This window comes from Solanum verrucosum, unplaced genomic scaffold (assembly GCF_900185275.1).
Source record: "Solanum verrucosum unplaced genomic scaffold, falcon-dt-bn FXZP01000042.1, whole genome shotgun sequence".
NCBI classification, from domain to species: domain Eukaryota; kingdom Viridiplantae; phylum Streptophyta; class Magnoliopsida; order Solanales; family Solanaceae; genus Solanum; species Solanum verrucosum.
In genome coordinates, this window is record NW_026020230.1 from 61,075 (window position 1) to 75,795 (window position 14,721).

General features: G+C 32.6%; 1 protein-coding gene and 1 pseudogene across 1 annotated transcript; both read right to left on the minus strand.

Annotated features, from left to right (window-relative positions):
• Nucleotides 1–786: 786 nt before the first annotated feature.
• On the minus strand, nucleotides 787–4,874 carry LOC125832018 (putative disease resistance RPP13-like protein 1; annotated as a pseudogene).
• A 1,470-nt stretch (nucleotides 4,875–6,344) lies between these two features.
• Nucleotides 6,345–11,238, minus strand: LOC125832025 (tetraspanin-3-like). Its single transcript, XM_049511147.1, has 2 exons — nucleotides 10,631–11,238; nucleotides 6,345–6,867 (listed from the first exon to the last, which is right to left on the minus strand). The coding sequence occupies exons 1-2, from the start codon at nucleotides 11,141–11,143 to the stop codon at nucleotides 6,523–6,525; spliced, it is 858 nt and encodes a 285-aa protein (XP_049367104.1). The 5' UTR covers nucleotides 11,144–11,238; the 3' UTR covers nucleotides 6,345–6,522.
• Between the last annotated feature and the right edge of the window lie 3,483 nt (nucleotides 11,239–14,721).

A 14,721-nucleotide genomic window follows, 5' to 3' on the forward strand; every position in this document is an offset into this window, starting at 1 on the left:
ACGGGAAGAAGAAGCAATACGTTCTTTGATGAAGTTAGAAGAAAACCTGGATGTAGTCCATTTCAAGTGAACATTTTTAAGCCTGTGAACTTGGTAGAGCAATTGAATGTTAATCAAGGTTGAACTGTACAATACAAAGAACTTGTGTCAGCCTCAGCTATAACAAGCCAAGCTAATATAAAAAAAAAAGGAGATAGGAAAAGAAGACTCAGAGCAAGTTTAAAGATTACATTAGTTGCAATGTATCACCTTATAGTCATCTAAAATTAGAATGAAAATGCTTCGCTCCACACAGTGGCAATAGATGATACACACTGTTCAACACTACTAAGAAAAACAAGAAGAAATAACAAACAAGGAAAAGGAATGTAAACAGGAAAACGGAGATAGGAAACAAACTTTGTGTCTTGTATACCTCTGAATTCTATTAGAGCTATGCATTTATGAGTGACCATGTGCATTACTCTAAACCTCCATTCTCCTTAGTCCTTTGATCAACTAACTCACTGAAAAACGGAAAGAACAAGAATACATGAAGTGCTATCAACTTTCCGAAGCAAATAATTTCAATTCCTACATATACCAGCTTTCGGTTTATCACCTTTTTTGCTGTCATCTAAAATTAAATTCATCAGCTTCACAGTGGCAATAGACGCTTTGTGCTGCTCAAGGATTTAACAAAGGAAAAAAATTAACAAGCAAGAAAAGGGAAGTAATCAGAAAAATAAATGAAAAAATAAAGAATTTTAACTTACAATTTATCAGAGCACCATTTTTTTTTAATCACTACTGGGATTCCAAATCAATATATATGGTGGGAATATGAGCAATTTTTGGCCAGTAATCCCCCTTGTTAAATTCTAAGAGTGGTTTGAGCAATGGGCATTTGGAAATATATAGATTAGAGATAGAAGGGGGCATCCCCGATTCGGGAAGAGATTGGACATTAGAGCAATTCCAAATGCGCAGCTCAGAGAGGGAGGAGGGCAACCCCGATTCGGGAAGAGATTGGAGATTAGAGCAATGTTGGATGGTCAACTTAGAGAGGGAAGAGAGCATCCCTGATTCGGGAAGAGATTGGAGACTATGGCAATCCCGAATCTCTAGATGTTGAAGCCACGTGAGACGCTGAAGACCTTCGGTCGGTAGTGAATGAAGATCATGATTGCTAAATAATTTTAGCTCAGAAAGAGAGGAAGGAAGCCCTTCTTCCAGCAATGACTGCATTTGAGGTAAATTATTAGCAAATAGGTACTCAAGAGAGGTGAGGCTTTTGAGAAGTTGGCTGCTTAATGTTTTCAGATTCCATATGCTAAGCCTTCGAATAGAGCAAGGCAACTCCCATTTTTCATCAGCAAGAACCACTTCGTCGCTACCATCATGGTGAATAGTTAAATCTCTGAGACAGGGGAGTCTCTGTAAATACCACTCTTTTCGGCCATTCACCAATTTCTTACAACAGGAGATCCAAAGTTGTTGTAAATTGAAGGGCAATCCTCCTTCAGGAAAGGACTCTATTTGTGAACAATTAACCAGTTTCAGTTCCTTAAGAGATGGAAGGAGTTGTTGCATATGTTCTGGTAGCGACTTCAGCTTCTTGCAGTTGTAAATATGCAATGATGTCATCTGAGTCCCACATGCCACTGAAAGTATTTCAAGATTATCACAATCTCTAATACTGACTGTTTCAGTGGCAGTAGGAATCAAAAGCCTAGTAATGTTGTTGCAACTTCTTACACTCAAAGAGAGTGCTCTTGGGAGAAACTCAGGTGAATCACATCCTACTAGAGACAATTCCTTCAGACAAATAGCATTGATCGGCGCCTCCAATTTCAGTTCCCTACAACCAGAGATTCTTATTCTCTCAAGGTACTCGGCAGAATGCTAATAGGTAAGGAGGTAAGAGACTTACAATCAGTAATATCTAATTTAACAATCTGTTTCATTCCCTCAAGTTGAGACGTAAACAATTGAGCATCATCAAAAACAACTCCAACCTTAGGAGAATTAGTAACTTCAAACTCTTTTAAATTTGAAAGTTGGATAGGTGTCTCCAAACTGAGTTCAGGGCATTTTGATATCCTCAATCTTCTCAGAGAAGAAAGATTTTCAGGCAACTTCCCAATCAACTTTGGGCAACCATCAATCGAAAGTTCCTCAAGTACAGGGAACTCTCCCTTCCCCAGTACACCCCACTGCTTCCACGCCAGCATCTCTGCGAATTCAAGCTGCTCAAGAGAATTAAATGGCTTTGTGGAGGATGAACTACCATAGAACTCTTCAGTCACCTCTGTTACTTGATGCATCCCTATAATGGTAAGGAATTTTAAACAAGGAAGCTGTCCTAGCGCTGGCAAGGAATCACAGTCGTTGCCGTTGCTAAGAGACAAGTCTATTAGCTTATGAAATGAAGGATCACCTAGCCAATTTGGAAATTTTGTTCCTCTATAGCCAGTGATTCGGAGTTCTTCTATGTTTGTATTTGGTTGTAGCTCATCAAGTATGTCTCTTTCTGTTTGTGAATTGTCAGCATTACTTCCGCTCCACTCCAAAGATAACCTTTCAACATGTTTCTTTTCCCTCATGTTTGCCTTCAGAGATTCCCTTCTATCTACCACATGTTGCAACCCTAGAATTGATAGAGATCCATACAAGTTATGCAGTTTACCCAAATCTTCCATTCTTGAACCACTACGACCACTTAGAAGAAACTTGGCTCCCACTAGCACATCGAGACTTTTCAACTTGCTTAGATGTAGGGGTGTCGTCAAATAAGCTTCGCTAATGTCAAGGTGACGCAAGTTGATCAATTTTTCCATATGCAGAGGTAGCTCCTTAAGATAACTACAATATGACAAGAGAAGTGTCTCTAAGTTGTACAGTACACAAATTGAATCTGGCAACTTTTTTATATTTGTCCAAGAAAAGTCCAAAAACCTTAGGTGCTTTAATTTAATAAACAAGTCATTTGGAAACTCCTCATTCTTATAATGAGACAATGATAGTGCCCTCAAAGATGTTAGTCTTGGCAATATGTCATGCAGCACCCTCTTGCTAAGATGGCACCAACGCAGCTGGATATTGATGGGAAGCAATGTCCTCAATTGCTCCGAATTGTTGAGGGTTTTCAGTTTACCAAAATCACCATCACCCATTGAATATGACAAGTGTCGAGTTTGTTCCAACATATGAGATCCTTGGTTCTCTTCCAACCTGTTACACAGATTTGAAGATGCAATTTGGGCCAAATCATTGATAAGGTCATGCATTAAGAATTCCCCCGGATTCCATTCAGAAGACTCTCGGACCTTTTCAAACAATGATCTCGATCTCAACTCGAGAAAGTATTGGTTAGCTGAATGCAACTGCTGTACAAGACCATTAGCAATCCACAGGTGAATAACTTGTTCTTTGCTAAATAGATGATCTTTTGGATATATTGCACAAAAAGCAAAACATTGCTTCAAATGTGGACGAAGATCATTGTAGCTCAACATCAACGCTGGTAAGATTCCATTCGAACAACTTTGCAGCTCCCATATTTCACTTCTTAAAATGTCTCTCCACTCATCCACCTCTGATTTGGAGCGTAAAATACCAGCAAGTGCCTTTAGAGCTAAAGGCAAACCTTTGCACTTGTGTGCAATTTGTATTCCAATCTCTTCAAGTTCTGGATGTTCCTCAGGATCCCTATTTTCAAATGAATGTCGCTTGAATAGATCCCAAGAAACTTCACTAGACAGAGTCCCCACATTGATTGCTCCACAACCCATCATCAAGGCAACACTCTCCTTACGTGTCGTCACAATGATCTTACTTCCTACATCTCCTTGTACAAAAAGATTTCTCAAGTCATCCCACTCTTTATAGTTTTCATTCCACACATCATCTAGGACAATAAGAAACTTTTTTCCCTTTAAGCCTTCCTTCAATTTGACTTGAAGTTGATTCAGATTGTTATCAACCATTAAGCCAAATTCTTGAAGTAACTCCTTTGTTATTCTGAGAATATCATATGGTTCAGACACACAGATCCAAGCTTTGAAACCAAAATGGTTTTTTACTTTCTCATCATTGTAAACAGCTTTAGCAAGTGTTGTCTTGCCCACACCCCCCATTCCAACAACAGGAACTACAGTCGGATATTTTCCATTTCCATCCTCAGACAACAAACGGTCAATCAATTCCTCTATTTCTTTCTGCCTACCTAAGATATCAGATTCATCAACAACAGAGGTTGAAGATTCCCTTGTTTCTTGTTTACCCGAATCAAGGTATTTTGTTAGATCAAGGCGGCCAATTTGCTTTTCCAACTCCTCCAATGTTTCAATGGTGTCTTCCAGTTTCTCCTTTATGTTAAGAAAAAAATCATCACTCAAGCACAGGTTGCAGTCACTTACCTTTTGATTGCTTGTTTCTCCAAGATTTTGATGCTGACCTTCCACCTTAAGCCTCAACACTTCATAATTAACTTCTTCTATTAAGTTTTCAGCAGAGTCCACAGCATCTCGAAGCTCATTAAGCCAGTCTCTCACTGATGGATTTGATGCCTGCTTATTCTCTGCATCACTTAGCACAATCTGAAGACTACGCAAAGTCATTTTCAGCTTCTTTAAGAGCCGAACATCACACTTGTCCCTCTTAAACATCTTCAGCAGATCACCGTTAGGAGCAAGTCTGTCAAAGAGAACATTCAAAGCTGAAGAGAGAAATGCACAACCAACTGCTAAGCCAATCTCCATTTCTGAAATCTGCAAATCAAAATAGGAAACCACAAAATGATTATAAGAATTTGAAGAAGATTACTGTTTCTTTACTAAAAGCTTTATTTTACCTGTTGAATGATTAAGAGTAATTTGCAAATATGAATGATCACTGATCTCTCTCTCTCTCTTGCTAGTGGTTTTTTCTCTTTTCCAAAAGTATGACTTTTGGATTAATTGAGAACAAGTTATGTTAAAATAAAAAATCATAGGTTAATATTATATAAATTGTTTCAACTGCATGTAGGATGTATATTATGTTATAATAAAAGAATTTGAGTGTATTTCACGTGAATTGTCACGTAAGATGAGTTATTTACTTGTTCGTATGAACTCAATAGCTTTTGTCCAGATCCTACACATACATAGTGTATATTAAGAATCTAGTAAATATATGACCTCAAGTGAACCAAGTTATTATTGTAGTATTAATTTGAGGTCATTGTACGAATCCGTAAACTTCAAATTTTGTGGTTATCTTCTTACTTCATAACGTTTGTGTACATTCTATCCTCTGCAAACTTCACTTTACAGAATTACACAAACTATATTATTGTCGTTAATTATTATTGTCATTCAATTTATGTATACTTCTCGATGAAGTTTGGCTTTAAGCCCCGATCTTGTTGAGACGTCCTAGTTACATACCTAACTTCCTAAGATTTTGAAATCATCACGTGCACTTACGAGCATGCCAACTAACATAAACATGTTTTCTACTTCTAATGTCTGTCTGCTGCATAGGGACATCACTCCTCATACCATGGCATTTATTTTCACAAATTACATCATAGATCATGTGATGGCATACTATATAGTTTTAGCAATCTTTAGATATATACGTGTGGAAAGAATCATAATTTAAGGATCATGTGTTTTTACGGCAATTTGAAGTTAATATATTATTTCTTTCGTTTCAAAATAAGTGATTTAGCTCATTTCGTAGTCTTGGAAATGAATAGAGAAGTGGTGGAATGTGCACAACCACATACTAAATTACTCAAGTGGCAAAGTAAAAAATTTCTTTAAGGGTACTTAAGATTTAAAATATATGTAATTTTTTATCTATAAACTTCGGGGAATCTTAGACGCGCAGTTGATTTGCTACATGAACTCAATCTGATTACCCATATTGTAATCCTCACCCCTTCCCCTACCCTCAATTTTTAAAAATAAAAAATAAATCTATAAACTTCATCTAATTTTCAATACATATATAACATAAATTTTCAACGAAGGGTGTTCAACTGACCACTCTTCACTGCATGTGGCTACGACACTGGATTACTCCAGTGCGGCAGAAATTCGTTGATGCCGAGCAGGCTCCTTTGCCACTAGCTATGCCCTGCTTGGTTCCCCTCCCTCCGGCACGATGGATGTTCTATAGCACGTCATGAGCACCGAACTATGGTGCAATTGAGCTATTCAAGCGACCCACATGCCTTACCATATTCCAACATAGGTACGACGGAAGGGAGAAGGTTGTGAAGGTATTAATGCAAAACACACACACAACACTAATGTCAAAAGTTTACTTAAATCTCATAGCAAGCTTGCTACACTAAAGTAACCAAAACAGCCTCAAAACCAAACTTAGATAGTTTTGGAATTTAATAAATGAAAATACACCACAATGAATACAAGATTTACAATCTGTGTTTTCTTGGGAACAAAATGACATTTAGAAGTATAAACAAAGACTACTAAAACTTACCAAAACATAAAAATACATTTCAAGCTTTACTCTGTTGTGACTCTTTTAGAAGTGTATCCTGCTAGGTTGAGTCTTCTCCATCCTGGTTTCTCCATAAGGCTCATCGTTATCGATCCGTTTGTTGTGCCTAAACGCCGCGATGGCAACCATATACATGATAACAAGGAGGATCAATATGACAATGTTGATAACAGACACCTTTCTCCAACTCTTTTTAAGGCTAGCAAGTACACCAGCTTTGCAAGAGTCACAATTGTAACAGAGTTGTTCTTGATCATTGCTCCATTTAACACAATCTGGATCAGCTCCAACTAGTCCTCCTCCGGGGATCCAAACCGTCTCGTTCTGATAAACGTAGCCACATTCTGTAGGAGGCTTGCAGCAACCAGACTACATTGGACAAAAATTTGAAATTTTGTTAAGAGCGTTGAAATGAACTTATATGTTGCTAGGACCCTTCAAAGACGATGTTATCACACATTTGTCAAAATCTGACATGCGTCCATCGACATTTGTGAAGACTACATCAGAGCAACATAGGCTCAAACTGTATATACAAGCACATAAAGATTTACAATGATTACACTGCTCATTCTAAACCCCCGACTATAGATTCTAGATTCGCCTCTGAGTGCAGTAATAATTTTACCTGTGTAGTAATTCAACGCACAATATGTTGAAGAATGTACTTCAATCTAATATTTTGGAGAAGTTTTGCAAGTAGAACAAACATATTCCCATAACGATACGTGCATTAAGCATGTTGTACCACATGCATGAATGCTTGTACTTTCCCGCGACGAGATATATATTACCCTAGCATTACTAGTTCAGACAAGTCCAACTCAAGAAAGAAAGGGGAGGAGATCTATTAGGGTTAGACTATATCAGGGGTGAAGCCACATGGATGCAACTGGTCAGCAAAAAATTATACTATATATCAAAGATTAGAACTATTTTTTTATTATATATATATAGTAGATATTGAATCTCTACGACTTTTTCATGTGTTTACTTTTTTGTATTCTAAACTCTCTTAACGAAAATTTTGATTCCGCTACTCTCTAAACATATGCTTATAATTATTTAAGTTCAAAAATAGGTATAGAAATATCTAAGACACACATGGCCACGTGACTATCCCATCAAGATGTAAATAATTGGGGGGCCTATTATTGGAGTCTTTTTAAACATGTTTGGCCCCTATCTTTTTCCAATCAAGTATAGTCAAATTCATTCACATCATCATCAAAACAGTAAATACTTTTCTTTATTCATATTATAACAATGAAAGATGCTTTTTTTTTTAACCATAAATTACTAGAAATTGATTGAAGCAATAAATTTTCTCAAGAAATAAAAAAATCCCTTTCTGGAAACAGTATGACTTGCACATGCATGCACTACAAACAATTTTCTTGACATGTTGATCCATGTTACATCAAGAAGATATTGTTTGTACAAATCAAACCGTCGATAAAAAATAATGTTAAAATAACTAATTCAAACATTGCTAATTCAGTATTATCCTTATACACACTAACAAACGAATGGTAAGTTGCTTGTAAACTAGTATAATTGGGTAGGACCACTTTTAACAAATGACAAAAAAAATTGCCCATATGGCCATTTGTTTTCCTAAATAGCAAATTTGCATAATTTAAGTCCACCACCTACCAAGTTTTTGGTCCTGTATTTAAAACTCATCAAAGAAGAGATCATAAATATTTATTTTTTTTAAATGGAGCAATTAATTTTCTTGAATGGTTCATAAATATGAAAGGACAGCCTATCTGCCAATTAAAAATTAATTTAGGTGTGAACTTATATTATGGGATAATATTAATGAGGACCCATATTTTGTCAGGGGAAATTGAAGGAGTAGGGCATGGAAGGTGTTATTGACCATCACTCCAACATATCTAACGGTATGGCCAAACAGTCAATAAAGTGGATAAAAATTATGATAGATCAACGTTCAAATTCTGATTGAAAAAAAAATATCAAATGGTTTTTTTTTATTTGACTAAATTAATTCTAGTGTACAAACTCATGAGATATATGTAATACATGTATCGATGAAAAGTAATAAATATCCGGTGAAATAGTAAGGTGCACAGTCTTAGCGCACAAAGTTACAAAATATATGTACTTGTGAAAAAAAACAACAAATTAAGTACTCGAATAAAATAACTAAGGCGTGTGCAAGTTAAGTCTAGACATCATGATCCTTTCTAATAATTATGGTGTATGCGCTAGCTTGTGTATGATTTTCATGAGATACTAGTTATCCTTTTACTAACTAGTATAGGTATATAGTGATTCTGTCACCTTAGGCTTGAGCATATGAGAAGTAGTACTTTTACCTTTGCTAAAATTTAAACTAGATACTTATAATTCTCAATCCATTACATTGACAACTAGGTTACCAGGTGCAAAACATCAATGTTTTAAAGAAAAAAGGGAAAGCAAGTTAAACCAAAAGGCAAAAAGGCCAAAAGGTTTTTTTCCCCTTAATTGTTAATGAAAAATACATAAATTTTAAAAGGGTATTTAATAAAAAGCAATAAAGCAAAAAATAATAATCTGAATAATAGTCCAAAAGAAGCCAACCTCTCTATTATCACATAAAACACATGCATGGCCTATTGACAAAAATTATTGTTTTGAGCTGTCACCTTTCTTCTATTTCATTAATTATATTAGGCCAAAAATATCACTTTATTGTAAGCAAAATGTTCTACTTTTTAAAAGTGTGGAGGAGGTATTATTTTATTAAACGACAATTGATATATATATTGGTAAATTGTCCCATCATTTGTATAAACTTGTATCACATTTTCACATACATTGAGTATGGTGAATTAATTTGATGTAAATATCGAATATTAATAAATTATTTTGATAGAAACAAACAAGGAATACTTAATTGTAACTCACAAACTACTTATAACTTTACGTCTTTAACTTATGTAAATGTGTTTGACTGATCATTAAGTATAAAAAACTTGTGATTCCAAATAAGTCATAATAAATTATGGTTTACTAAATAACGAAAAACAATGTCACTTAAATTGAAACGAGAAAACGGAGAAACTAATGTAAGCATAGAAAAGTGAAACATTCTTGTACTGTTGCTGTGGCATAACGTTTATTTTCCGTAAAAACAGATCTATATTGGTTTCCAAGGACGTTCCTAATCTTAATTCATAAGTTATGTGAAAATAAAGTTGTCACAAGTGTCATATAATTTCAAGTGCAAATAAAAAAGAAAAATTAAAATTACAAAAGAAAAATGATATCTTTTAATACTATCTTATAATAGATCAAATTTTATTTCCTCTAAAAGTTGTTTATAATAGATACTTTTATTTTATTGATTTAGACATATACATTTAAAATTTACTGATTTAATTAATTTAAATTTACGTCGAATAAATTTACGAGGTAAAATTCCATCTATCTAGATGTACGTTCTTAATTTTTAATGAGTTTAAAGAGTTTAGGCATAATTTTTAGATGACTTTTTCCTCTTAACCTCATTACAATGGACAGAATTATACGATTTTTATATCTAAGTAATGGATACTTAATTAAATAGTTGAAATACACACAAAGTTAATCCAGACATTACTATCATATAATTCCCAACTTTCAAGTCGTTTCTTCTCCCAACAAGAAGGGATTGTTCAACCAGTAACTATCATTTACTTCTACTCTTAAAATTACGAGTTCGAGCCATTATGACTGAACTGCCTTTCCTTTCGAACTGAACTATCACGACTCTCGCTAACTGCATCGGATTTTTAGAAAATTAAAAAAAGACAAACTCATAGTAAAGAGTAAAGAAAACAAGAAAGAAATGACTATTTCTTGAGTACTAATAAAGTCGAGATATGCACAAACTAATGTTTAGCCAAAAAAAAAAAAAAATAGAGTCAAAATATTCCAATTTCTTTTCTATAAGAAGAGATTGCTTAGTCGATAACTATCCTACACTATTAATTCTACAACTATGAATTCGAATAAAAAAAAGTCATTTCTTTCTTATTTACTTAAGTCTATACGTATCTATCTATACTAATAAAGTCGAAACACACACAAATTAACCTCGATAAAAAAAAAAATACAAGAGAGTTTTAGCTTAACGTACCTCGATAGGACTAAGTTTCCTTAGATAAAACATCTCAACACTCTCCGGAATCCCATTATAAATCCTCCTCATCTTACCACAACCACGCGAATCCCTTATACACGAACTTATCTTTTCCCAGTAGCTTTGGCTCGAAACTCTTTCTTCCAACCAACCGGAATAATCATGTAAATAATATTCCGAATATGCCCGATTCATAACGGGTCGACCCGACCCTTTATCAGTAACAGCAAAAGCAAAAACAACAAACCCAATTAAAGCAGCAATGATAAAGAACATTGCCCATAGATAAATGTACATTAAGAAAGTGTTTCTGTAACAAGCACCAACAAATCCAGCTAAAGAAACAACCATTATTGAGACCCCAATTATTATTAATGGCCATTGAAGGAATTTTAAGCAATCTGTGTTGTTTGCTCTGCTGCTTAACCAGATTCCACCGCCTAAAATTGGGATTGATGCTAAGAAAGTGAAGAAGTTTAGTAAACCTATTAAGTGATTACTGGTTCTCATGGTGATTTTTTGAGGTGTTATGGGGGTTTTTTGATGGTTTTTTTGGGTTCTTGAAAACAGGGGAAAACAGAGGAAATGAAGTGATTATGAAGAAGATGATGAAGAAGGGGGAGGGGGTGGGGTGGAGGTGTTTGTTGCATTAAGTTAAAGACAAAGTGTATAGTGAAATTACTAAAGCACCCTTTGTTTTTGTTAGTATTTTATTTTTGGCTTCACACTCGGTGTTCGAAATTCATATTAGAGCTCTAATTAAGTTCAAATCGTGTATTACAGGGTTCATTTGGATATTGGTGCTCCCAATAAGTCTTCATACTTAATGCTTGAATCTGAAACCCCTAGTTAAGAGTGAAACAATTCCACTACTGCAATATTCGAAGATGGTACTCCCAATAAAATTATCTCCATACTTAAGGCTCGAATCTGAAACCTCTGATTAAGAGCGAAGCTACAAAAATTATTTTTGTTAGTATTGATATGACATAGTTGAGAGGATTTTGAGATGAGGATTAAGAATATTTTATATTATATTTTATATTGTCTATATTTGTCTATTCATTTTTCATTATATGTTATATCCTCTTCTTTTTTTTAGTTTGTTTTTAAAAAAACAATTTTAATAATTACTTTATAATAATTGAAAATATTTTTTTGTTGTATCCTTGATTAAAGATTTACACTCATATAAATATTTAAGAATTATTTTAAATTATAAATTTTAAAAGTTTTTTTTTACACTATGTCATGTTAAATAATGTCAAATAAAATAAAATAGGGGATTATTTTCTTTTAGGAATATTAAAATTTATATAAAAAAATAAAGAACTTGAGTCTCACCTAAGATAGTGAGAAGATGACGTACAAACAAATTGCTTTATAATAACATTATTTAACAATAACTATAACATATTGACTATAATTTCACTAAATAAGACATGAAAAGGGTATAAAAACATCTTATTTCTACCTAGATAGAGACTGACTTCAGATAATAATAATATTCACTTTTTTATAGTATTTTTTATTATTATAAAAAAAAAAAAAAATATATATATATATATATATTTAATATAATCTAATAGATATAATTTATTTATTTTTAAAAAAATGTACATCAATCTTATCCTTATATCCTTTATTTGACTTTTAAGGTGAAAAAATTAAACTTGTTTGATTGAGTGAAGTGAAATGATTAATTTAAAGGAATACTTAAATGATAATATTACTCAGTCAGTAATTTATGATGCCACTTATATCTCATCATCTTATTTTGGCTAATTTTAAATCTTGACCAAATTTTCATTTATATATTTCCTTCCTCTGTCTTCTTTTGGAAGTTCATGTAAACAAGTAGCATTAGAAAATATAATAAAAATAAAATTATATGTAATATATAAAACACACAAAAATATTTATTTATTTATTATTATTATCTTATTTTATATATAATTAAGTGATACATTATTGTGCATTTGAGGTGTTTTTACAAATATCATAAATTTTTTGTGTCGTTTGAGAGAGTATATAAGAACAATGTAGAATAAAGTGTATTAGTAATTTTATGTTAGTAATGCTTGTTATTCTAAAATTATTTCTTATATAGTTTATGGTATGGTATATTAAAAATAAATATATACAACAGAACTTCTATAAAAAAAATATTTATTTATATAAATACCTTTCACACCCTTTAGCTTTTAGAAAATGAAAAATGTTTTGAAAGGGATTTGAGGTATGGTTCTGTTATTAATCAATCTAATGCATGTGTTGAAACTCTTTATATTAAAAAACATAGTTAAGTAGTAAAAGAAATATAGTAATATGATCATATGTGCTATTTACCCTAAATTAATACATATTATAAAAAGAAAATCATAGTTAATATAATTATCATTCTAAGGAGGTAAGTGCAAGATGACATCAAATAATCTTTTTAGAAGATCAAGTTGTACACATTATCTCACTATTTTACTGTTTTATTTTTCTTACGATATTGGATTGTATTTCTTAATAAAAATAATTAAAGGCATTAAAAAATAAAAAGGTGGGGGGCATGGATTCCAGTATCTACCTATCAAGGCAAATCTATCTTTCTGACCAAACTACCTCTAGTCAGTACATTAACTATATCCAAGTAATTGTTACTTCCTCTGTCCATAATTACTTGTCTACTTTTGAATTGACACACTTATTAAAAAATCAATTAATGACATAGTGAGTTTACCATTTTACTCCTATTAATTATGAAGTGGATGAAAAGTTCTGCATTTTTCAAAGTAATTAGTCTTTTAATTGAGGGTATAATAGGTAAAAAAAATTGTCCTTTCTTGATTTATCAAAATGGACAAGTAATTAGGGACAACTATAAAAGAAAAAGTGGACAAGTAATTAGGAACAGAGGGAGTATTTTATTGGACTAAAGTTTAAGCTGACGTTTGATCATAGATTTTTAAAATAATTTTTGATTTATTTTGATTTTTACGAAGTTAGAGTTGAATATTTAATTGAAAAACGTTTCTTCTCCTTTAAGTTTACAAAACTTGAGCACAAATTAAATAATTAAACTAAACAAAAATAGACCAAATAATTGACTTAACAAATAACCACACGTGACTTGCACATGAAAACTCTTTTCCACACATTAGAAAACAAATATTTTTGAATTTGACCTCGATGAAGAGTAAGATTCCATCAACTTAGATCTATAATTTAATAATTGTGCCATCTGAATATTTTACATAACTTTAAGTATAAAGATGACAAGGATAATTTGGGGATTCAATTAATTATCAATGCAGTTCAGATTCAATTTTTCATAAAAATAGAAATATCAAAAGATTTATCGTTCTTTGTCTTGACTTTGAAAGTTAAAGCTATTGATGGAAACAGAGGCGGAGCCAGGCGGGGTTTATAAATTCAAACGAATCCACTAGGTTTTTCGTAAACCCTATATTTGTATTAGAAAATTAAAAAAATTATGTATATTACCTTGTGAATTCCCAAATAAATTAATTTAGAACCCCCAAACTTCTAATCTTGACTCCGCCTCTAAATGGAAAATAATAAGAATTCGGTGAGAAAATTGAAGTGTGGTAAGTATATTATTCGATATTTGTACTAATAAAAGATTAGATATGTATAAGTTCCGATCAAATAGTTAATATGTAATTTATTATCATTTGTTTAAATCTTGATAGTCAAATTATATATTGACAGAACATAACGCATATTCAATGAAATAATTAAATATTAATCAATAAAATTACTTCATACTCATATCGATAAAATATTAGGCAAGTGAAATATCATATAAATAGTTAAAGTACACTTTAGGGATAAAGATCTGAAAAATATCTCAATTTTGACCGAATTTGTTGTTACGATATCAAACTTTCATGAGGACCTATTACCCCCTAGACTATTTAATACCATATTTTAAACATATATATGTACCCACGTGAACATAAAAAATATTGCATAATTATAAATACTAATGTGTCCACGTGGGCACATATATATACCTTTAAATACATTATTAAATAGTTCAAGGGGTAAAAAATACACTATTAAATAGTTCAGGG